The sequence below is a fragment of the Palaemon carinicauda genome, chromosome 1 (assembly GCF_036898095.1).
Source record: "Palaemon carinicauda isolate YSFRI2023 chromosome 1, ASM3689809v2, whole genome shotgun sequence".
NCBI classification, from domain to species: Eukaryota; Metazoa; Arthropoda; class Malacostraca; order Decapoda; family Palaemonidae; genus Palaemon; species Palaemon carinicauda.
The window spans coordinates 86,755,962-86,781,410 of NC_090725.1; the positions used below are offsets into that span (position 1 = coordinate 86,755,962).

At 41.5% G+C, this 25,449-nt stretch overlaps 1 protein-coding gene across 5 annotated transcripts in view; it reads left to right on the plus strand.

Annotated features, from left to right (window-relative positions):
- The window catches only part of LOC137649613 (oxysterol-binding protein-related protein 3-like), a 304,712-nt gene that overhangs the window by 151,927 nt on the left and 127,336 nt on the right, over positions 1–25,449 (plus strand). For all 5 annotated transcript variants that reach the window (XM_068382594.1, XM_068382611.1, XM_068382620.1 and 2 more), the window contains exons 10-12: positions 4,538–4,793; positions 23,646–23,788; positions 24,774–24,872. In XM_068382594.1, the coding sequence (XP_068238695.1) occupies positions 4,538–4,793; positions 23,646–23,788; positions 24,774–24,872 (498 nt within the window). The remainder of the gene's footprint in view (positions 1–4,537; positions 4,794–23,645; positions 23,789–24,773; positions 24,873–25,449) is intronic.

Sequence of the window (25,449 nt, forward strand, 5' to 3'; positions counted from 1 at the left end):
CATATGTTGAGTTTTGTTTAGATTCAACTTCATGCCCCATAATTTGCACCATGCAGTAGCTTTAGCTAGATCTCTATTATGGTATTCAGTAACCCCAGATCTACATTCAGGAGATGGAGTTGATGCAAAGAAGTAGCATCATCTACATATGTAACAAACTTGTTTTGTAGGACAAATCAGATGTCATGTTATATACAGTGATGTCTCTTTTATCGCGGTTAATGGGGACTGGAGACCCTGCGATAGGTGAAAATACGCAAAGTAGGATTGGGCCCCTCCCCCATAATTTTTGTATGTGGGTGTGGGTACAAGAATGTTTAAGATACTGTAAGTATATATATGCTTTATTTACAGTATATTATGCTTTAATCTATTTTATTTAAAGTATAAAATCATTACAGTAAAGTGCTGTAATGTACACTACATTCACTTACAAATATTTTACATAAATCTACAAATAATTTACATGAACTCACTCGTATATTTTACTTAAATCTACAGTTTTTAATTACGGCATACAAACCATTCACATACTCACACACACGATACGATATTATGGTGTTCTAACACTCACCAATGACAGTAGTATCTTCAGCTGTAATGACGACGATGACGCTACAATTGACGATGAAGACGACGATAAAGGCGATGATGATGACAGACCTGTACAGTTCGATGAATGTGAGGATGAATTATGATGATGGTGTTAACTGCACATATGGTGTGCCACCGCAGCATAACTTTTGCCTTCCTTCAACACATCTAAAATTTTACCTTTTCAGTTATTGTCATCATCTGCCTCATCCTCTTCAGCTCACTAGAGCAATCTTCCATAGGGGCATGGCACTTAGCATGCATTTTAATGGCTTTACAAAAGTTAAATCAATCACGGAACACTAGGAACACGAGACACTTGTAAGAGTAAAGTACAGCGTGAAAGAGTGACTGGCGGAGCGGCGGAATACACCAAGGGAAGATGCTGGGAAAGGATGCGATGATGCGTACAATCAGCTCACGGGATACATCCACTATGCTGTGATTCATCGATCTTGCGCCAGTAACCAATCGCGTGCCTTGTCTGACTTCCAGCGGGTATAAAAGCAAGCTGTTCTTGTGTGGCAGCTCAGGAAGCTGTTTCTTTTGCGCATCAAGATGAAACATGGGTACTTTCCGCATTACGGCGGTATTTTTTAATTTTAATTTTTCGACAAAATAAAACCTGCGATGCACTGAGTCTTGGGTAGTTGAACCGTGAAGTGGCGAGGGATCACTGTAGTATGAAAAGTAAAGGGTCAAGCTGAGGAACACCTGATATCACATTCCTCTACTCACTATGGTGCCTATAAACAACAATTCTTTGTTACTTATTACTTAAAAATTCAGTAATGATGCTAAGAAAAGACCCACCCACTCCCAACTGTTTGGGTTTGAAAACAAGAGCCTCATAATTAACACGATCAAACGCAGCACTAATATCAAGGCCAATCATATGAACTTCCTGATCATAATCAAGAGATTTCTGTACCGCATTGGAGATTGTATGAAGGGAATCACATGCTCTAAGGCCTTTACAAAAGCCAAATTGCAAACTAGGGAATAAATGATTACCTTTCGCAAACCTATTTAGACGTTTTGCCAAAAGATGTTCATAAACTTTAGATAATATGGGAGTTATGGAAATAGGGTGGTAATCTGCTGGACTTGAGCTACCACGAACACATTTACATAATGGAATAATATTACCAATTTTCCAACAAGTGCTAAAAGCTCCTTTTCTTGCTAACTTACACAAAATGACGGATAACTTTAGAGCTAAGAAATCTGCAGTCTTTATAAAAAAACAAAGTGAAAATACCATTTGGGTCTACACTTCCATAAGCGTCAAGGTCCATCAAGAGAGCTTTAATTTCACAAGATCGAAAAGCCTCAGGAAAACGAGAATGTGGAAGATCCATTTTCTCATTACTCTGTTTACTGACAAACACATCTGCCGAAGGAGTTGCCTTTTTCTTTGGACAGTGAGTGACAGAGCCATCTGGTTTAAGTAAAGGAGGATTTGTTGCATCTACACCAGAGTGCAGATTTAAGGGTAGCCCACCACTCGTGTTCCTGCGTTGTACCAGAAAGGGTTTCTTTTATGGTCAAATTGTATTCCTTTTCAATTGAAGCATAAACTCAGAGCAAAAGCTCTAAGCTGAGTATAGTTATTCCAAGTCAAATTTGATCTGTATAAGATTAATAAGTTAACTAACTTTGTTGGAATATAATGCCACCTTTGAAGTTCTTTCATAACACTAATGAACAAAAATCGTTAATACGTGGTGTTCCAGACAATTGATTCATGGCTCTTTGTGGATAAGAATATGTGAAGTGCTGTTGGAAGGATTTACTGAGCGGCTAATTCTACTGTATAAAGATTTCCTTGAACAGAGAAGGTTTATCGTTTTTACAGTTATTATTTTTTGCTTATCTAGAAATATGGGGTTGTATTTGATATTCATATTCATCTTATAATCAATCACAGTTATCAACTAGATCAAAATAACATTTATACTACCACTCCAAACTTTCTCTTCATTACAGGTTAACCAGTTTGGTTTTTGTTGTTTTGGGATTGTAGCATTGGTAATACATAAATTATTCCAGTTTCAGATCTTGGTAGTATTTTTGCTTATATTATTTATTTATTTTTTTAATAGTGGGGATGATGATGATGATAATGACATACTTCCACTTTGGACAACACAAGTTCAGTCATCTTTCGATATTGATGAGTTTCACAAGCTCTTGCCACCAGTTGATTCCTTTGTTAAATATCAGAAGTCCAGGAAATCCCTCCTTAATAATGGTAATTCTGACCATTCATTGCCCTTTGCCAAATTTAACCTTGTCCCCCAAGATCAATTTAATATTATTGGCATTTCAATAACGGTCCTGAAAGGTACGCTGCTCTTTGCAGATTCAAAAGTCTCACAGGGAATAAAGTATGTTATGATTTTAAGAATCATAACATACTTTATTCCCTCAGCTGCTAAACCTTTGCAATTCCACAATTCTCATAGCTCTATAAGACTGCTAGATTATGAAGCTGAAGACCAAGCAGATTTTCCTAATCCTAATATCCCGCTGCTCGCTAAACTAAGCTCTTCTCGTTAGTCTTATATGACTTATGTGTTTGGTGTGGTATATCTTAGGATTCCTTTAAAACTCTGAGGGGTTAACGAAGTTTCAACAAAAATTGTATAAGTTTTTATGGCATTTTAATTCAATAATTACTCATTTGGTTAGCTTTCTACACAGGGAAAGCACCGAGTTTAAATATCAGTTGTGAGAACTGTGGTATCTCATGGTTCCTATTAGCAATTATATTTCAAGTTCTCACAACTGTGGTATCTCATGGTTCCTATTAGCAATTATATTTCAAGTTAGTGTTTTTGGAAATGGAGAGTATTCTGTACACTGAGCAGTGGTAAAGCTTATTAGCTGTTAACAGAATGGCTGCCTTTCATGACTCTTAATGGCCAAGGAAATTAATTTTAGTCAAAGGGAATTACAGAGAGAAGTCAAAGGCCATACCACATTGAAAACACCGCTTCTTGTCCAGTCAACGAGTTGAGCTACGTTGGGTCTGATCAGTACTTGGATGGATGACCCCCTGGGAAAAGTAGATGCTGTTGGCAATTAAATATAGTAGTTGTCTGTTCCTACAAGAATACAAACACTCGTCTTTTAATAGGAGTATGCTTTCATCTTGACTGGAACTTCGGCTGGTAAAATTTATAACAAGGTGTTGAAAGTATTTCTTCCATTTCCCTCATATAATAGTGCTGGATAACCCCTTTTTTCTTTTATCCAGGCTAATATCTTCCAAATCATTGAAGCATTAACAAAAGATGAGATTTTCTTTGCTCTCCTGTTCATCATAGGAGATTTCACATCAACTCGCTGTGGGATGTTATCCAAGTTTAACAAAAAGTTGCTTTAAAAGTGGGTTGAAGGCAATCATTGGGGCTTGTAGCTCTGGCTTGACATGATGCTGAAGTTGATAAGCAGGCTGCCTGAGCGCTGTGTAGCCACCCTTTGAATAAACCGGACTTCAGTACCCATACTGTAGCAATTCTTTATTTCATATTTTTCCTAAATGTGAATGTACGCTAAGTGCAGATGAAAATAATTCCTACAGGTTTCAAGTTAGAAATAAGCTGTATGAGAATGAAATACAAAATCTTTCAAAATTGATGTGAATTTGAATGTTTCAAAAAAAATAGAATAGAAAACATAAAAATTATGAAATCAATATGAGGCAAAAGTCAGTTAAAACAGTTAACTAGAAATAAGTAACAATTAAAAACAAAATATTATTCAGAAGTCAAGTCCAGCAGATGATAGGTACTAGAAGGACACCAAGCTGTCAGGTTTAAATTCTTCCCAAATTTCTTTGGATAAGCCTATTGGATTTGAGTTTTGTATTATCTAAGTAGGGAATGTTTTTATACTACTCACCCTTTTCAATGATAATAAAATCCTTCTTTTTCAGCAAGTTGATGGTAATCTGTGTGAACTTCGTCCTCTCAGTAGTAGTAATCCAACATTAGCCCTTCATAATGCTCACGGACATCAATGCACTTCACGACCCCACAGTTACTCTGACAATGCGTCAGCTGTCGCAGCAAGTAATCAGCCTCCAAATACGCCATCCCCAACATCCCAGTCATCATTCTCTAATCCTCCACAAATCACACTTTCAATGGAGAGCTCATCTAGGGAGGACTTCACAGTTCTAGCAAAAGAAGGTGTGTTTTTTTTCATATTCAATGTGTGACCAAAATACAGGTAGCTATTTTTAAACATCTGACTTAGCCGGTGGATATATATATAGCTAACGTCTCTGACGTCACGGCAGAAAATTCAAAACTCGCGGGCAATCGGAGATTGGGAAGCTAGGTGTACTACTAGCGCCACCACTCGGCAGGATACTGTAACCATTCCAAAAGTCCTCAGTTCTTCTCTGCCACTGTGGCGACAACATTTGAACTTTCATGCTTGCGCATAACCTTCAAGTTTGCAACAGCTTTGGTGAAGTACTTGTTTTTTGGTTAATGGCTTTCGCTGATTGGATTTTCTTACGACTTTTCCTGAAACTCTTTTTGTTTTGACTATTTTTGACCCTTGCTTGTTTGATCTCTCTCTGGATATTCCATAATGGCCGACCCTTCCCTTGTGTATAGGAAGTGTGTGAAAGGCTGTAAGATCCGCCTTCCTTGGGCCTCAATTGATCCCTACTCCATTTGTACTAAATGCTGAGTAAATTGTGTATTTTTATGGATCATTGTGATGAATATTTTGAGAAAATATTTAAAGAAAATTTTTGTCTTTTTAATAAATTTTTTTTTCTTTGGATAGTCTTCGATCTGTTTTCAAAGATTAACTAGCTTTCAGTTTATTTATACTACGCAGTTTTCAGTCTATCGTTACAATGTTACGATTTCACTTTGTATCGAATTTGACGAATAGTACATTCTTCTTACAAAGTGAAGTTTTTAAGTTGTACGAGATAAAAGGAACATATTTTGTAATTACAGTAATTAGTCCTTTTAGTATTTTTCTTTAGTCAAATAGCCTTTTATTGTCGGAGAGTGAGTGGCTTGAGCCATTACTCTCTTAACTTAGAGAGAGAGAGAGAGAGAGAGAAAACGTAGTTCTTCTCGATCCAGATATTTATTCTCGTCCCAAGTCACTGTACAGGGAGAGAGAGAGAGAGAGAGAAAACGTAGTTCTTCTCGATCTAGTTTTTAATTCTCGTCCCAAGTCACTGAACCTTATTAACTTATACTTTATATATTTCACTTTTACATTACTTATATATATATATATATATATATATATATATATATATATATATATATATATATATATATATATATATATATGTAGATGTTTATTAATTATTACATGTGTGATACACTTATTCACTTATGAGCCTACACTAAAGGACATTTATCGCGATTCAAGCCTTTTGTGTTAAGGGAGAATTGCTTGCTACAGACGGGGATTAACTTTTGTCCTAGGTTAATCACTAAAGTGCCAGTGTTAGTGCGGTTAATGTGTTCAGTGCTGTGGAGGGTGCGTCTGCTTGAACCTGTCGTTCACCTAGCCTTAGACCTCTTTCAAGCTCCCCAACCCCTGGGAGAAGGAATGTCGATCGGCAAAAGGGAACGAGAGGTGTAGCCGCTCGAGCAGGCGTCCCCTCGAGCGTTCCTGATGTCGTATCACAGGACGTTCACCCTCACCCTAGGAAAGGTGAGGTTAAGTTTACTGTACATCGTTATCGGATAATGTGCGTGACAGAGGACATGCAGCTACAGGCTGTCCTCGCTAATGCAGTCTTTTTTTAGTCTTCTGGCTATGAGGTAACTCCTCAAGCGGATCGAAAGCTTTACCGCAAACGTTCAAGCTTCCCACGATCGTAGTAGCGGGCGAAGATTTTCGCGCGACCGCTTTACGCTACGTTGTACGTCAAGTTAGACGTGAAGTCAAACAGCAAGTTAGAAGTGACGTTCAGCTCCATTCTTGTGACGCTTTACGTCAAGTTAGACGTGAAGTCGAACAGCAAGTTAGACATAAGTCAAACAGCAAGTTAGACGTGACGTTCAGCTCCATTCTTGTGACGCTATACGTCAAGTTAGACGTGACGTTGTACGTCAAGTTGGCCGCTTTTTTCGCCAAGTTGATGCGCGGTCGTATGCGACGCCTAGCGTCAGAATCGCCGAACCAAATGGGCCATCAAGACTTCCATACTTCAGTTGGACTCTTGTCTGAGGAAGAGGCTGTTACACACCTTTCCTTGCCTGATGTTTTAGAAGAGTTCTTGCCTCATCGAAGTATACCCTGGGAGCGGCAACTTCGACATCTTCTTATACTAAGATGGTTCTTTCTAGGTCTTGCTAGAAGCCTTGAAACTTTTAGGAAACTGGCTGCAGTCCAAGAATAGATCTTTGCAGTCTGCGTTTCCTTTTTTCCTCCTGCTAGACCAGCTTCCAGGTCCAGCTTGTGGTTTGAGACAGGAGTAGTTCTCGGCTTGTGAGTTCCTGCTTCTGCCTTAATAACCGAGCACTGATGTGCAGAGCGACTTCTCAAACCTCCTAGACTCTTCTCGTCGGTTGGCCATTCGACGGACTAATTCCTTTTGGACGTCTTCTTATTTTTCCATCTTTTCTAAGGCGTCTTCAGAGCCTTCGAGGTTTTGAACTTCCTCGATTGGACTCTGGGATCCTTGGGCAAGTAAGTTGCTTCTTTGAAGCATTCTGACAAGGATAGTTTTATTCAATTTTGTCCTACATGGACAAAGCTGTCAAGGATGGCTCTAATGAGCTCCTTTTACAGCAGAAGTTTTTTATTTTAAGCACAGATGTGTTCTTTCCTTTCATTAGGGGTCTCCCCTTATCGGAAGTCCGATTTGCTGTCTGCGCCTCTGTCCCATCCTCTTTTCCCACAGGAACTTGTTTAAGAGGTTGCTTCTTCACTTACACAGAAACCTAACCATGACTTAGTCCCTTGATAACAGCACGAAAGGTCCTTCCGTCTGTTTTCACTCCACTTTAACCTATAGTGGAAACACCTTTGCCTCTGTTGGCACAGCCTTTTCGAGGAAGATCCAGCAGTAAGGTTATCCCAGATCCGATGGAAGGATAACCAAGAGGAGGGGATATGGAGCTGGGCGAAGCATAGTCTGACTGCTTTCGCCCTCCAACTGCAGTAGGAGCCAGACTGAACTCCTGGTTGGGCTGGGAGAGAAGGGGAGCAGACCCTTGGTCAGTTCTTTTTTTAATACAGGAAGGGTACTAATTTCCTTTCATAAAGAAACCCCTCTTGTTCGAGATCCGATAGATCTCTCTCACAGATACCGAGAGGACTCAAGATCAGCTTGTTTTCTTCAAGTTTCTCTTTTGCTGCATCTAGAGGCTTTAGAAATGGTACAGGACTTTCATCTCCGGGCTTTACAACTGCCTCTTCCTGGTTCCCTAGAACTCAGGAGGATGGACTCCAGTCCTGGATGTCAGTACCCATAAAAAGTTTTCGATGCAAACTTTGAAAACGGTGCTAGCAGCTACAAGAAAGGGCGACTGGATGGTCTCATTGAACCTCCAGGATGCCTATTTTCTTTTTCCAATTCATCCGAGTTGCAAACGTTACCTGAAGTTCGTTTACGGGAAGGAAGTCTTCCAGTTTCGAGCTCTGTGTTTCGGCCTCAGCATCACTCCTTTCGTTTTCACGAAGCTCATGCTAATGCGACATGCTTCCTGCATTCACAGGTATCAGAGCCTCCCTATTTTTAGATCTACTGTTTACTTAGAGCTTTGTCCCTCCACCGCTGTGTGGAGGATCTACTTTTGACACTGGATTGTCAAGAGTTCTGGGCCTTCTTTTGAACTTAGAGAAATCCCAGCTGACTCCATCCCAGAGAATTCTTTATTTAGGGATGGAGATTCGCAGTCTAGCTTTTCGGGCTTTTCTGTCTCCTACAGGAGTAGAAAAGTCCTCAATAAGCTTCGTCTTTTTCTAGAGAAGCAGAATTTTTAGTAAGACATGGTTAAGTCTGCTACGGACTCTCTCCTCTCTGGGGCAGTTTGTATCCCTACGGAGACTAATTCTCTGCCCCATGTGATTTCACCTCAATTTCCCTTGGGAACCAAAGATCAGGAGAGACTCCACATCAACCAGAAGGAGCTGTTAGCAATCCTGCTGGCCCTTCAAAGTTTCGAAAGCTCAGTTCGAAACAAGGTGGTACAGTTAAACGCCGGCAATATCCCAGCTTTGGCTTACATATCCAGACCTGTTGGAAATCTCTCAAAGTCCCTTTATGAGACTGCAAGGGAGCTTCTAGTTTGGGCGAAACAACGGAATGTAATTTTACTCACACGGTTCATCCAAGAGGAGAAGAACGTGTTAGCAGACATCTTCAACAGAAGAAACCAGGTTCTTCCCACAGAATGGACTCTGTATCAGGATGCTTGCTAGAACTATGGTGGATTTGGGGTCGTCAATTCATAATCCTTTTCGCAAACTCTAAAACAAAGAGGCTAGAGACATACTGCTCCCCAGTTCCAGATCCGAAAGCAGTCCACATAGACGCTTTTCTGCTAGACTGGTCTCACCTGGACTTGTATGCATTCCCTCCATTCAAAGTCCTGTACAAAGTTTTAAATAAGCTTGCCTCTCACGAGGGAACCAGATTGACTCTAGTAGCTCCCCTCTGGCCCTTGAGAGAATGGTTCACCGAAGTACTTCAATGGATAGTAGACATACCATGAAGTCTTCCAATCCGATTAGACCTACTCAGACAACCTCTCCTAGAAAGGTTCCTTCAAAACTTACCAGGTCTACACCTAACTGCCTTATTACTATCGAGACACTCTCAAGAGCTAGAGGTTTTTCGAAGGAGGCAGCAAAGGCGATCACTAGAGCAAACGGACCTCTCCTATCACGGTCTATCAGTCCAAGTGGGAGGTTTCCCGAGATTGGTGCAGAACTAACTCAGTATCCTCTTCCACTTCCTCTCTGACCCAGATTGCTGACTTCTTGTTAGATATTTAAAGGGTACAAGAGCATACTAGTGATCGTCTTCAGGCACAAGGACTTAGTTCTCTCTAACAACAGAGACCTCCTCAAATACTTTGAGACTTCTAAGGATAGTCAGTTGAATCACCAGCCTGGAGGCTGGATGTTGTCCTGAATTTTCTCATGAGTGACAGGTTTGAACCCTTACACTCGGCTTCGTTTCAAGATCTCACTTTAAGACACAATTCTTAGTAAGTCTGGAAATGGCTGAAAGAGTCAGTGAAGTCCATGCCCTTAGCAATTGTATTGGCTTCATGGATAGCAAAGCTATCTGCTCTTTACAACTTGGACTCCTGGCCAAGAACGAACGCCATCTTATCCATGGTCGAAGTCTTTCGTGATTCCTACCTTTCCGATGTGATTGGTGAGGAAATAGAGAGGGACTTGTGCCCGGTAAGAGCACTTCAGTTCTACCTAAGAGAACTAAAGACTTAAGAGGCAAGTCGGAAGCTCTATGGTATTCGGTCAAGAAAACATTCCTTACCTATATCAAAGAATGACCTGTCAGATTTTATCAGACTCTTAATCATGGAGGCTCACGCGCATTGCGGTGAGGTAAACCTCATGCTGCTGGAAGTGAACCCACACGAAGTCAGTTCTGTGGCTACTTCAGTGACTTCCAAGCAGATCCGTTCTTTGCAGAGCATTAAGAACACAACCTATTGGGAACTTATCTGTGTTCGCCTCTCATTATTTAAAAACGTATCCAGACTCTTTACGAGGACTGCTACACTTTGGGACCATTCGTAGCAGCGAGTGCAGTAGTGTGTGAGAGTTCTACCACTACATTCCCCCTAATCCTAATACCTTTGATCTTCTCTTGAAACTATTATAATTTTGGTTGTTTGTGGAGACTGGTGTCAGTCTTCCGCAATCATTTGATTTTAGCAGGTGGTCAAACTTGTTTCTTGGGAGCGCCCAGAACAAGGGTATTAGTTGAGGTCCTGTCAAGTAATTGGTTATTAGACCGTTTGACAGCTCCTAGAGATCTTCAGGCCCCTGGGAGGATCGCTGGATCTCATAAGGATAGTTGCACTAATGTGAGAATCATAAAGGTCAACTTCCTTATCAGGTACAAACCCTTAAGCATGTTTTTTTACAAAACTCTTGAGCAATATTCCAATGAAGTTTGCTGTCCCTAACCCATCACCAAGGGTGTGAATCAGCTATATATATATCCACTGGCTAAGTCAGATGTTTAAAAATGATATTTTCATAATAAAATAAATTTTTGAACATCCTTACCCGGTGGATATATATAATTTAACTCCCTCCCTTCCGCCCCTCTAAAAACCTATGGGCAGAGAAGACCTGAGGACTTTTGGAATGGTTCCAGTATCCTGCCGAGTGGTGGTGCTAGTAGTACACCTAGCTTCCCAATCTCCGATTGCCCGCGAGTTTTGAATTTTCTGCCGTGACGTCAGAGACGTTAGCTATACAGTATATATATCCACTGGGTAAGTACTGTATGTTCAAAAATTTATTTTATTATGAAAATATATTTCTTAATTGATATCAAATTTATATTCTTTCTTATTTGTTAGTAAAGGAAAAGTTATGATTTTATGGAAACAAAGAAATAGTTAAGTGTTCATCATTTCAAGATAACTGGTGTTCTAGTAGATGGTTGTCCCTTATCTTTGAGAGGTTTGCCAGTATTGTCTACCTAATTTTTCTTTTTAGGTAGCTTTGATTTTTACTCATTGTCTAGTTGTCACCATTGTATCATTTCATGAATTACTAATGGATGTTATTTATACTGAAATACCTGCCGTATTTCAGTATAAGGGGCTCCAGCATATTGAAGGTGTTGATAAATCTCGAAATCACATTGTCTGCAATCTTATGCATATCCTTATATGTAGCTTGTTATTTAGGACAGTTAAAAACCAGCGTTAATGGCTATTATTTAGTTTACGAAATGATAGAACAGATCAATTCAGGTGTACAGCTATACTATTCTGTTATAAATTAGGTGCTAAGAATAACTACACATTTTTGTTAATTGTATATTATTTAAAGTCATGGATATTAGATGACCATCCAACATACTTAAATCAGTCACTTGACTAAAGTGTGTGCAATACCTGTTTCACATTAGATGTAAATTGTTTAGCATGGTAAAGATTTTTATCAGAAACATTTAAAAATTTCATATTTTTAAGAATTTTAGTACAGCACATATGGTCTGTGTACAAAATAAGATAAATGAAATATAGGATTATTAGGTACAGTATTCACTAATCAAGTACAGTATAGTGTAGTATATAGGAGTACTGTATTAAATCAGTGAATTAGATTTAAAAAACATAGGGACATGGACTAATGACCAGTTAGTAGGGTAAAAATGTAATATCCATTCTATTTTATAGTATTTACTATATTTTTTGTATGTATTTGTCATTTTGAGCCAGACAGTGAATAAATACTGTATATCCAATAATTTATACAAAGAAAATTGTCCTCTTACAAAGGCCTCATTTGCATTATCATTTTACATGTAGCCTCTATGAATAATTGACACTCAATTCCCAATTAATTTGAAAGATGATTATTTGCTAACTGGACAGCCATACCATACGAGTCACAATGGTTTTATTGGTTTTAGGTATGTAAGAGTCTCCTTTCTTGCGTAGTCTAGGTTAGAGCTATAAGGAATCACCTATGTTGGTAGGCAAGACATCCATCCATTACAGTAGCCTGTATCACTGTTTAGGTGGGAAGAATGATTTGGTAAAAAAAAACCCTAGGATTGGTATAGTGGAACAGCGATAAAAAATGATGCTATAAAGTGGACAGAGTTTTATTATAGAATAAATCCATATGAAAGACCTAAAACTAAAGAGTTAGTGATCCCAAATCCTTGGTGTAATTTAGAACAAAAGTTATTTGTGGCTCTTTCTTACTGTACATAGTGGTAAGCAGCATCAACCATCCATATCCTGAAGAATGTCATATAGAAACTAAGTGAATTAAGTGCTATATATCTTTTTTCTACTTCTGGTTCCTTTGGACCAAGCCCTATTTTTGTATGTTAGACCCCTCTCCAAAAGTTATGAATATATGACACATGTATGTAACTAAAACAGAATGGAAACCAGAATATCCTTTAGGTAACAGAAAAAATGAAATCTTACTGAGGGAATAAGTCTTAAGCTACACATGCTGCCATTCCTTACCATACTGAATACTTTCAAGATGGTAAGTTTGAACCTGAGAAGCACATCTTTGATTTTTTGCTTATTGAAGAGAAAAGTATACCATGAACAGCATATCATTCTGCCTGTGTCTAAATGGTTAGTGGGCCTCTAAAGCTAGGATCAGCTTTTTAGAGTTACGAGTGATATCTTTGAATAACGGCTAATGTGTTGACCTTTTTCTAAAGCACCTAAGCAGATTCTAAATTAGTTTTTATTTTAACTCCTCTGCCAGATTCTAGCACAATACAGTATCTTACCTGAAACAGAAGTCAAGGAAGACCTTTAGTTCCCCAATTCATCTTTAGAACTCTTCTTGAATATTTATGCAATATTTTGCTATGTTTCCTTAATTTTCCTCCACATATGGGTTCAAGAATGTTTTTTAAATCACTCTTTGACAAAATTTGTATGTATCTGTGGAGTTATTTTGATTCGGCTTTTTTGTTTGTATTTGCACCATTCTGTTATTTCTACTTTATATAAGTATTCATTTCATAAGTATCTTATTGGCATATTAGTAATTTGAGGTAGCTTCCTTAATGTACACCCAAACAAAGTATTCGTATGATAAGTGTGTAAAACATGTCAGTACCAATGGTACTACGATCTTTAACTTTTAAATGCCCTATTTGTTCCAACATGGAGTACTTACCTCAAACTACTTTCTTAGGAGTATCTGGGATCTCCTCCCAACCGACCAGAATTTTGTGTAGTTTTCCCTATCTCCGTTTTCTATAGTGGGTACCTCTGGCGGAGGGATACGCGCCATGAGGCGACCCGGGGTCAGAGAGCGTGCTCGCCCAGGTCTCGACCTCCAGTAAGTTTCTGGTCGGGACGTGATTAACATCTCGCCGCGCTCTCTTCACCCAGTGCGACCTTTGTGTCCCCTGACCCTTTGTGTCTCACGCGGTACCCACATGGTCCCCTCGTGTTCAATCCTTAACTTATCCTACTCTTTCCTCTGTGTCCCTGTGTCGATTGGTGCTTTAGTGTTTCGTTATGGAGCATCCCCGCCGTTCCCCTGGGCCTATGGCCGGTAAATCTTGTGGGGCCTTTCTCTCCAAGCCGCAGGTCGACCCCCACTCTGTGTTCTTCGTGTAGGGGCAGCGTGTGTTCCCCTACAGCCACGTGTCCTGAGTGCGAATCCTGGAACGAGATCCAGTGGGTGCACTACGGCACGAAGAAGAAGAAAGCTACCAAGAGATCGCCGAAGAAGTCCAGCACTTCCTCGCCCCTAGCGTCGCCCGATGCCTCGTCGGAGAGGGGTTCCCTACCGCCTTCCCCTACCCAGAGTAGGGGATGAGGTAAGTCCGTTGCGGGGAAGCGGCCCATTGCCCTTTCCCAGGAGTCTGTGATGCCTGCTGGTGGGGATATTGTGTCGGTTCAGGCAAGTGGGGGGGGCCTGAGGGAGGGACGGAAGTGTGTTCGGGAGACGCGGTCCTGGTGCCCGCAGGGCCCGTCTCTACCGACGATCCGATGTGGGGGAAAGCCACTACGGCCTCTTCCCCCGCATCTTGGGTGTGCGTTTCAGGTATGTCAACGACCGGGGGAGACGCCGAGAAGGAAGGAGATTCACCGAGTTCGGACTCCCTCGCATGGGCGCCGCTGAGGAGGCCTTTCAGGTCGCCCATGAGACTGGAGGAGGAGTTCGACACCTGGTTTGCCCGCAAGAAGGTGCCTCGGTCTCCCTCGGCGCCGTCGGCAATGCTCCCGCCCGTCTTTCTACAGCCTTCTTCGCCAGCGGACCGGCACGAAGATCCACCAGCAACTCGAGACGCTTCGGATGACTCAGCAGACTCTCTTTCCTCCCAGTCATCGTTCTCCTCCTTCGAGTCGGACTCATTCTCCTCGGAGGACGAAGGCCCGAGGGACTCGAGGAGGGGACGGGAGAGGTCCCGCAGGAAGAGGTCCCGCTCACGATCACGCCATACCAGGAGACGGTCTATAACCTTCAGGAAAAAGCACAAGAGGAGCCATTCGTCAAAAGGTGAATGGTTGCGAATCACCATCCCCGTAATCACTTCCTAAAAGCTCCCGCTGCCCTGAGCTCCTCTGGCTGGCTCCCTAGAGCTCCTTCGCCACCCTCGCGGCACGGCCCCTCCAGCAGACCCGATCATCGTCGGAGGACGTCGCACCAGGTCTCGGTAGACAAGCTTAAGTCTGCAAAGGTTCCGGCTCCATCCGCTCAGCAGAGAGAGCCGCCCCTTTGGCCTGGCAGCTTTGTCCCGGCCTCCGGCACTTCGACGGCGTTCCCTGAACGACAGATCCAGCCGGCTGGTACGGATAAGCCCGCAGCTCCGTGGAGCTCCGCAGGAGGGAGTTGACCCATGACGGCTACTCGCGTCCCAGCGGATCCGCCCGCTCAGCGGGTCGACCCGCCAATGGCTCGGCACGAGAGGAAGATACCTTCCCCTCACGCGGAAACCTCCATCATCGACGTAGCTGCTCATGCGGAGGACCAGATAGCCGAAGGCCCCGTAGAAGGGGGAGAATGCTCTACGGACGAAGTCTCCGCCTACAGGAAGGTCTTGGCCCTCATCAGGCGGCACCATAGGTTGGATGAGCCGAAACCCTCGGTAGAACAAGCCTGGCTCTCCAGACTTAGCAGGCTGGTAGATAATCCAGTACAGCAGAAGCCTTCCCTGGCCCTTCCCCTGGCAAAGGACGTGAAGCTGGGTATGGACCATATAGATAAGTTCATAGCCAGCCAGGCGGATGCCCCCAGGAACCAGAGCGCCTCCAAACTCCTCCAGGGACTTAAAATGCAGAAACGCTTTTATCTTCTGTAGGGGTGCCGCGGAGGCCCCTGTTCGGTTGAGCCAGCGATCGCCATTCTGAACCAAAGAGCGGCTGAAGATAGGGCATCCTCCACTCCAGTGTGTTTTTCCCCAGCGGAAACCTCCATGATGGAGGACATGGCCCTGGACCTAGTTTACGTGTCTTCGTGGTTGGACTGGTGGGCCTGCACGTTGGTGAGATTCCAGGCATCTCACGACCTCTCCATCCCCGAGAATCAGTCCTTACTGAGGGAACTGATTAGTTCGGGTGGAAAAGCCTACCAGTCTCTCTCTCTCAAGCGGCCAACTGGGTCCTGCGGAAGAGGGACACAGTACTGAGCAAGCTGTTTAGGAGGTTACCCGAGTGGGAGGCGAGGGCTTTGAGGAACTCGCCAGTGTGGGGCGAGTTGGTGTTCCCCTTGAAGGTAGTGGAGGAGACCATGGAGAGGGTCAGGAAGCTTAGAGAAGTGAGAGAGCCAAGACAACCAGTCCACAGGAAGACCATCTTCAGTCCCTCACCCATCCCATGGTTCGCCGGTACAGCCGAAGAGGGACTCCCCATCGGTGTCTTGGCACCAGGCCTCGCAGCCCTCCCGTAGGGGTAGTTCAGCCCTGCAGTCGAATTTCAGACCAACCTATTCAAACTCCAGGAGAGGGCGTTCCAGTCGTGCCTCTAGAAGGAGATAGGAAGGGAGGCCCCTACTCCTGCCGAAGCCTCAGGTAGGGGGATGCCTCAAACACTCTTGGCAAGCTTGGCGTGACCACGGGGCGGATCCGTGGACCGTAGCAATACTGAAGGATGGGTACATGTTGCCCTTCCTAGCGGAACCGCCCCCTCTGATCCCGGACCAACAGGCGAAGTGGTTGGCACCCAAGGACCCCTTGAGAAGAACAGCATTGCAGGAGGAAGTATCGGCCATGCTCGCCAAAGGGGCGGTAGAACCAGTCCGGAACCCCGCGCCGGGATTCTACAGCAGACTCTTCTTGGTGGAGAAAGCGACAGGGGGTTGGAGACCGGTCATAAATCTCTCGGCCCTCAACTTCTTGTGCAAGACTGACTTCAAGATGGACACCCCGAAGTCGGTCTTGGCGGCCTTGAGAGAGGGGGACTTCATGATGTCCATAGATCTCAAGGACGCCTACTTCCAAATCCCTGTCCACCCCTCCAGCAGGAAGTTCCTAGGAATAAAATGGGGTACCCAAACGTTACAATTCAGAACCCTCCGCTTCGGTCTGTTGACAGCCCCTCAGGTCTTCACGAGGGTCTTTGCAACAGTCTCGGCCTGGGCGCACGAGCAAGGCATCCGCTTGATTCGGTACCTAGATGACTGGTTGTTGCTTTCAGCCTCAGAGGGAGCACTGAGGGAGCAAGGTGCGAAGCTTCTGCGGTGTCTTGGGTATCACCATCAACCTGGAAAAATTACAGCTGATACCCTCCACCAGGATGACCTACCTGGGGATGGGTCTAGACTCCCAGTTGGTGAGAGTCTTCCCCTCCTCGGAGAGGATAGACAATCTGGAGCAGATACTCTGTCCCTTCCTAACGGACCAGCCCAGGAGAGCCAAGGACTGGCAAAGATTGATAGGCCACCTCATGTCTTTGAAGAAGTTGGTCCCCCAGGGGAGGCTCAAACTCAGGGGTGTTCAGTGGAAACTGAAGGAGCTCTTGAACCAGGGGAACTCCCCACACAAGGTAGTACCAGTGTTCCCGGAGACGAAGGAAGTCCTGAAGTGGTGGCACGACAGGACAAACACCCTCAAAGGAATGCCTCTCGCAATCGACCCTCCGGAGGTGCTGCTGTTCACGGAAGCATCCAAGGAGGGTTGGGGAGCCCATGTTCTCGACGAGTCAGCGAAAGGGAAATGGGACCTCGCGGAGAAGAGCCATCACATAAACGTGCTAGAGCTGATGGCAGTGCAAAGGGCATGCCGAGAGTTCGTCCATCTACTGCCGGGGAAACACCGTGGCTCTAATGTGCGACAAAGCCATGGTGGTGGCCTACGTGAAGAAGCAAGGAGGACTGAAGTCAAAGGAGCTGTGCAGTCTCACAACGGAATTCCTCGAATGGGCGGATGAGGAACAGATCAAAGTCATATCCAGGTTCATTCCGGGAAAAAGGAACGTCCTAGCCAACGGCCTCAGCAGGATGGGTCAAGTAGTAAGGTCAGAATGGTCCCTACACCCGAGAGTGGCCCAGGCCATCATCCTGAAGTGGGGCTCTCTGGTAATAGACCTCTTCGCCATGAGACTAAACGCACAGCTCCCCGTGTTTTGTTCTCCTGTGCCAGATCCAACAGCGGCGTTCGAGGACGCCTTTCAACAACCTTGGGACAATCTCGACGTATATGCCTTCCCCCCCTTCGGAATGCTCAGACAAGTTCTCAAAAGAGTGAGGAGGGCGAACAACCTTTGGATGACTTTGGTAGCGCCCTGGTGGCCGGAGACCTAAAGGAACTGGCTCGCCTTCCGCCTTGGCCCCTTCCAGACAGGCCAGACCCCCTCCGGCAACCACACTTCCAAAGGTTTCATGAAAACCCTCGGTCCCTCCGCCTACGCGCGTGGAGGTTATCGAGCGCCTCCTGAGGAGGGAAGGATATTCGTCGAAGACTGCAACAAGGATTTCAGGGTACCTAAGACGGTCCTCGATCGTGGTATATCAGGCGAAATGGGCTACATTTACTAAGTGGTGCACCGCGAAAAACATCCGGGCGTTAGCGGCCTCCATTCACGAGGTAGCCGACTTCCTGGTATATCTGAGGGACGAAGTGGGCACGTCCATACCAGCCATCAAAGGAGTCCGGGCGGCCTGGGCCAAGTCTTCCTCCTGAAAGGCATCGATCTAGGAGCGTCTAGACATATCTCGATGCTCATCAAGAGTTTCGAGCAGTCGTGTTCCCCCCAGGCCTGTAGGGTACCCCAGTGGGATGTGGCTAGAGTACTGAAAGTGCTGTCAGAGCCTCTCTTCGAACCCCTTAAAGATATCCTGGACAAAGACCTCACCCTCAAGACGGTCTTCCTGTTAGCCCTTGTGTCGGCGAAGAGGGTAAGTGAGATCCACGGGCTGTCTTACAAGGTCTCACACTCGAAGGGTTGGCGAGAAGCAACTTTCAGGTTCTTACCTAACTTCGTAGCCAAGACTCCGAACCCAACCTTCGGGACCCTAGGTTCGAAGGGTTCTCAGTGCCAGCGATTCCACGTTCAGACAACCCGAGGGACTTGTTACTGTGCCCGGTCAGAGCGGTGCGCAAGTACCTGGAGAGAACTTCCAGGCTTCGACCTGGCCTCAAGAGTCTGTTCATCTTCTCAGGACTAGTGAAGAAGCCAGTCTCTAAGAACACGATCTCCTTCTAGCTATGGCAGGTAATCATGAGAGCCTAGGACAGTTCGGGGGTCTCACTTCCGGGAAAGCCTAGACCCCATGATATTATGGGCCTGAGTACTTCGTTGGCCTTCGAGAAGAACATGGCAGTGGGCCAGATCCTGAGGGCCGGTACTTGGTCAAGGCAGTCCACCTTTACAGCTCACTACCTAAAGGACTGTTCTAGAAAATCTTTGGACAGCTTCTTGCTTGGTCCCGTCATTTCTGCGCTCCAGAAGATTTAAAGGTGTAGCCCCGGGGAAGCCGTGGGCGGTAAGTCCAAGAGACACAGGTTCCTTCCTTACCTTTCCCCCCCTTATCACCCTTCCCCTCCATGGCCCTTGATTCCGTCACCTTCCATGGGATACACTTTCAGTGAATGAATACGTCTCCGAGGACTTTTACAGAGGTGAGTTAATTAGACACTAAGATAGTTTTTTGCGTAGTTTTCCCTAGTTTCTCGTTTCTATTTTTGGGGTCAGCAGAACCTAGCCTCCTATCTAGGTTCGTGTTTTTCCTTCTCCAACGGTCTCTCGGTCCGGAAGGCCACTCCCACCTCTTAAAGTATAAGTCTCCTAAGAAAGTAGTTCGAGGTAAGTACTCGGTGTTGGAACAAATCACAAATTTTAAATAATTTGTATTTTTCCTAACAGTACTTACCTCGAACTACTTTTGGGTTATGGCCCACCCATCCTGCCCCGAGTGCCTTACAGGACTTTTGGAACCTTATCTATCATAAACTTACTGGAGGTCGAGACCTGGGCGAGCACGCTCTCTGACCCCGGATGGCCTCATGGCGCGTATCCCTCCGCCAGAGGTACCCACTGTAGAAAACGGAGATAGGGGAAACTACACAAAATTCTGGTCGGTTGGGAGGAGATCCCAGATACTCCTAAGGAAGTAGTTCGAGGTAAATACTGTTAGGAAAAATACAAATTACTTAAAATTTGTGATATTATTGTACTTTTAATTGTTTTTTTTTTTTCAGCTTTCTAGGAATGGTGTATGACCTTGGAAACTATGACTTGATATTCTATCCTAACTCTCTATGTGAATTTCATTATCTATAAATCTATTTTCATCTGGAGTTGTTAGGCCATATCTTTATGACGAACGCTATTGAATCTTAAAAAAATTCACTGAGGCATTAAGACCTAAGGTGTAGTCAAAGATAGCAATAACTTGGTTGGTTTTTGAGGGATATATCACATTGCTTCATCAACTGGAAGACTAATAGCCATGCCAAGACTAGTTTCCATTATTAAAATAGGTAAATGTATATATCTCTGGCATGCACCCTCAAAGTCAAATGGCAGTACAGTAGGGTCCCGAATTATGCGTGTTCGAATTATGCGATTCCCCATTTATACGGTCGTAGTTTAAAAAAAAAAAATTGTTTCTACAAAGCTGTTCAAAGTCTGCAAGTCAAGCACTACAAAATATATCAAATCTATTGTCTTTTTAGGTATATTGGTAGCCCTAAATACAGTGCTTGATAGCAAATGTTACCAAACGATATTTATCTTACATTTTATTAACATAATTTCATAATAAATAGCCTATTTAAGGAAAAAATTCCATATCAACATTGAAATCAACTTTTAACTATGCGAACCCAGCTGACAAAATGTAAACAGAATTGTGGTTACATTCTCGGCAATCTTTATGTTTCTCAAACCTTTTGATAATTTTAATGGTATTGTTAATGAAGGTATATTCAAGCATCATTTTTATTTAGTATAGAATATAATAAAGCTTTAGTTTTCCCTGTGGGTATTCAAGGTTTCACACGTAGGCTGGGTTCGTGTATCGGCAGTGAATAGCGTAAATTTCAGTAACAAGTCGGCAATATTTTGTCATTTTCTAAACAGTTTAGATTTGCTTTACAATGATTTGTTTTGTATAGTACAAGGTGTAATTATAAAATCCTCTCTCCAAGAGAGAGAGAGAGAGAGAGAGAGAGAGAGAGAGAGAGAGAGAGAGAGAGAGAGAGAGAGAGAGAGACTCAAATCTCTCTCTCTCTCTCTCTGTATGTGTGTAAGAAATAAAATCTTAGTTCCCATATTACAACCTGAGTTTAAGAATGAAATTAACATAACTATTATTAGTTGCGGTGATCATTTCATCGCTTCAAGTGGTACAAGAAACAAAAAGATGGCATTCGATTACAACAGCTGATTCTCTCTCTCTCTCTCTCTCTCTCTCTCTCTCTCTCTCTCTCTCTCTCTCTCTCTCGGTGTTATACAATATTTACATATACTGTGGATGAAGAACTCAAAATAAGTTTTATTAAAAAGCGTCAATTAAATATAAAATAAAAAAATTATACCGAGTATAAATCCATCTCAATCGTAGCTTAAAATATGACATCCTATTTCGTCAGCAAACCACTATTTTTAGGAAACTTCACTTTATTCTAGAAAATTGCTACTATTTAAATAGTTAGTTGTGCTTTAAGAAAACCCTGTACTTTTGTTTTAAATTTCGGAAATGTTTTATAAATCGAGTATTGCTGACTTATTTTTGTTTAACTTTTGGCTGTGATCAGATCAGCCGATGTCTAGCTCTCGCTCTCAAGAATATGAGCGTACGAATACAATAACAAAGCATTGTTTATACCATTTCTTAACTTATTAAAACCATCTAAACAGTTAATATTACATAAGCACCAATGTCTTATAACCTATCATATTTATTGTCTAGTACATTTAAAACCATCATTTTCTCTCTCTCTCTCTCTCTCTCTCTCTCTCTCTCTCTCTCTCTCTCTCTCTCTCTCTCTCTCTCTCTCTCTCTCTCTAACAAATGAAATCTTTGTTGTTTCACAAAGTTCAGTTTTATTAAAAATTAAGAATGATTCAATTTTCCTTACTTCTCCAATCTCGCACCAAATCTATCATATCGAACGTTCTAGCGGTAACCTAATTGTTCTATGACTTTAAAAACCGGCTTAGGACTTTCTTCTTCTTTTATCTTTTTTCAAATGGTTCCATAATTTAGGTGGGTACAAGTTGACTTATAACTGCAGTTAAGAAAAGTATTTTGGATATGGAAAGGACAATTATCTTTCGTAACAGTTTAGAATTATCGTAAATTACCATACTGTTAATAGCGGTTCTTTGCTATTGTTGATTAAACGTATGAAAAAAAAGTTTTCCCGCTTTGCTACGAATTTAGGAATTTATTTTGATACGGTAAGTAAAATATTTGTAATAACATAATGTTTACTAAATGCTTTTAATATCAATAGTTATCACTTTAATCATGTGTGTTTAATGCGTTCGTTTGTTTATTATAATCGAAGATGGAGCGTACAGTAAACAAATGGAAGGTTTCCGTTTCAGGCGGTGTCATAAAGGAAAACTTTTTTTCATTTATTTCGAAGTTCTAAAAAAAATAAGTAGAACAACATTGGTAATAACAAAATCATCATATAAAACTAACCTATACAAAGATGTGTAAATGCATTCGTTTCTTCCTTATGTTCAGAGATAAATTTAAACAAAACAATGGTCGTCATTTTTCATTGTGCTTTTTGGCGTGTTTAGGAAACTCGTGATATAAAATCTCCATTATTTTGAGAATTTAGGATTTTCAATCATACAAGAAAAGCTACTCTATACAGTGATGGTTTTGCTATTCACCAGTTGTCCTATACAATATATATGACAAACATTAAAATTTGTCTATTTTGGGTCGTGTTATAACGAGAAATATACGGTGTTTACACACATCTTGGTTGTAACTTTAACCTTTTTTTCAAGTTATTAGAACTTTAAAGTATATTAAATGTTTAATTTATTTATAAGAACAATTTGATATTATAAAATAATACAGTATAGTACATAGAAAGTATTGGAAATGGGTGGTAAACACGTTTGAATTGGCAAGTTGCTGGTTGCCATGGCCCAAATGTAATTATTTCTGTTAGTTGTGTGTTTCGAAATATGTGATTTTCCATTTATACGAGGTCATTGATCAACCAAATTCTCGCATAATTTGGGACCCTAGTGTATATGATCAATGGTACAACCTGTAAACTTTTGCATGTCTTGATCCAGAGTTCATAAGCTTGGTTTTCAATTAAATTCATCATCTCTGCTGTCTTTTCTGGCCATCAAACATGTCCGCGGTGTCACCGATTATCAGAGGCCAGCAGAAAGTGTTATAAGAAAGTAGAATCAGATGTACTGTATTTAAGCATGAAGTTGTTGAAATGTGGTTAGCCTAGTCTTCGAATACGGCATGGTGTAAGCAATTTGGATACACAAGAAATGAGCCTGTTCCTTGTTTGGAACCAAGGGTCTTTGGTGTTGTGTGCATAGTTAAGTCAAAAGCAATCATTCTATTGTAATTTTGAATGAAATGTCCAGGATTCTAAGGTGATAATGCTAATGGTGTGTTTTTTTGTGGAACACTTTTAACTATCTGTTAGATATTGTGCTTATACAGTATATACTTGATAGGAATGTTAAGTAGGTATGTGCATGGTAAGTTGTTACGGTTTTAGAATGATTTATTGTTAACTTGTTCTCATCATTTATTTATTTCCTTATTTCCTTTCATCACTGGGCTATTTTTCCCTATTGGAGCCCTTGGGGTTACATCATCTTGCTTTTCCAACTAGGGTTGTAGCTTGGCTTGTAATAATGATAATAATAATTAAAATATGTTATTGTATTTTATTCCAGTTGTTAGTCAAATATGTCAAGTTCTTCGTGGAATTCAGAGCGAGAGAGAAAAATTACGTCAAGCGTTGGAATCGGAGTCCAATTTTTTATCTTCCCACAATACCACTGCTATCATTGCTGCTCTTAGAAATTCTTTGAATCAGGCAAGTAACACATTAATTTTGTTTGGTGGTGTTTCAATTTTACCTGTGCTTACATATTTGATTTACTTTCCAAATAAAGTACATCCTTACAAATCCTGTGTTAGTGGAGCAAAGCCTTGCCAATTTACTGGATTAACCATATGTAGGCTTGCTTAGATAGGCTTCACTGACAGTCATACCCTTGAGATTATTTTGATAATACAAACTTATTTATGTATACTAGGCTATTAGCATTATTTCTTATAAGTAATACAATTTTACTGTGTAAGAAAGTAAGTTAGCCCAGTCTAGTAGGGATATGCTCTATAAATCATAACCTTGAGAAGATTTTGTAAGAAATGTATTTAGTGTATGTTAGGCTATGAAGTAATTATTTTTGTAACCGAATTGCAAAACAAATTGCTAGCCTGCTAAATATGTATTAAACAAGGCTACACAAATATTCAGGAGTGTCGTACATTATTATAGTTTCATATGCCACAGACCATGTAAATGGGGAGTGTACGATATATTTCTCTCTCTCTCTCTCTCTCTCTCTCTCTCTCTCTCTCTCTCTCTCTCTCTCTCTCTCTCTCTCTCTCTCTATATATAAATATATATATATATATATATATATATATATATATATATATATATATATATATATTTAAGGATATATTCTCCTTCATTTCCAAATAAATCTTTACCTATTCAACTTGGATAGAATGCAGTACCAAGAAACAAAGGAAAAAAGTGACCCTTTTGAAATGTTTTAAATATAAACTAATGTAGTGCATGCATAAAGAAAATTTCCATATGCTATTCAGTGTTTTTTCATCTATGCATATGTTTTAATTTTGGTCAGTGAAATGTTGATTGGATTTTTAAATGCCAAATGTATTTTATATATTGAGAGCTTAAATTTTTTTACATTTATTACAGTATAAGATTTAATAACATTTTGAGTGCACATTAATTTTTTATATGAATTGAATTTTGCTTACAGGCTCTGCAGCAGAATGCCGAGTTAAGAGGCCGTCTTGCTAGGATCCATGCTGATTCTGATTTATCAGATATATCTGTTCCACCCTCCATGTCCGAGATGGTAATTGTAAATCCTGTTAATTTTTATGTTTACAGTAATATTTTGTAAACTTAACTTTGAACAAAGTCCATATAACATTCACTTCAGTTTTTTAATGTGCAGTGGTATTATGAAAACCATTTACACAACTTCTTTAGCTGTACAATATTAGGCGTCATTGATATTTGTACGTGAAAGCAAGAGTTCCCTTTTGCTAACATTTTTTCCCTTTTGTTCAACACTTGCATGTTCTTAGGATGAGTCAGGATTCATTGCAAATGGTGCAGGTTTAGCTTATTTATGTACTAGCTTTGTCATTTCTAATTTCCTGTCCTTTTACTAATAGTTTTTTTATTTAATCATTTTGTTATTTTGAGTAGATGTTATGTATTAAAATGTAGGCCTAAGTAAAAAAGACATTTTCATCAGGATGAAAATTTAAAAAACCTATTTACTCTAAGGTATTAATGAAAAGATTTTGTAAGGAAATTTCTTTTAATTGTATAGCAGTAGACAAATATTTGCAAAGTAGAATTAATTTAACCTTATGTTATGTTAATAATTAGATTGTTAGTGAATGCATTGTTACCATATCGAC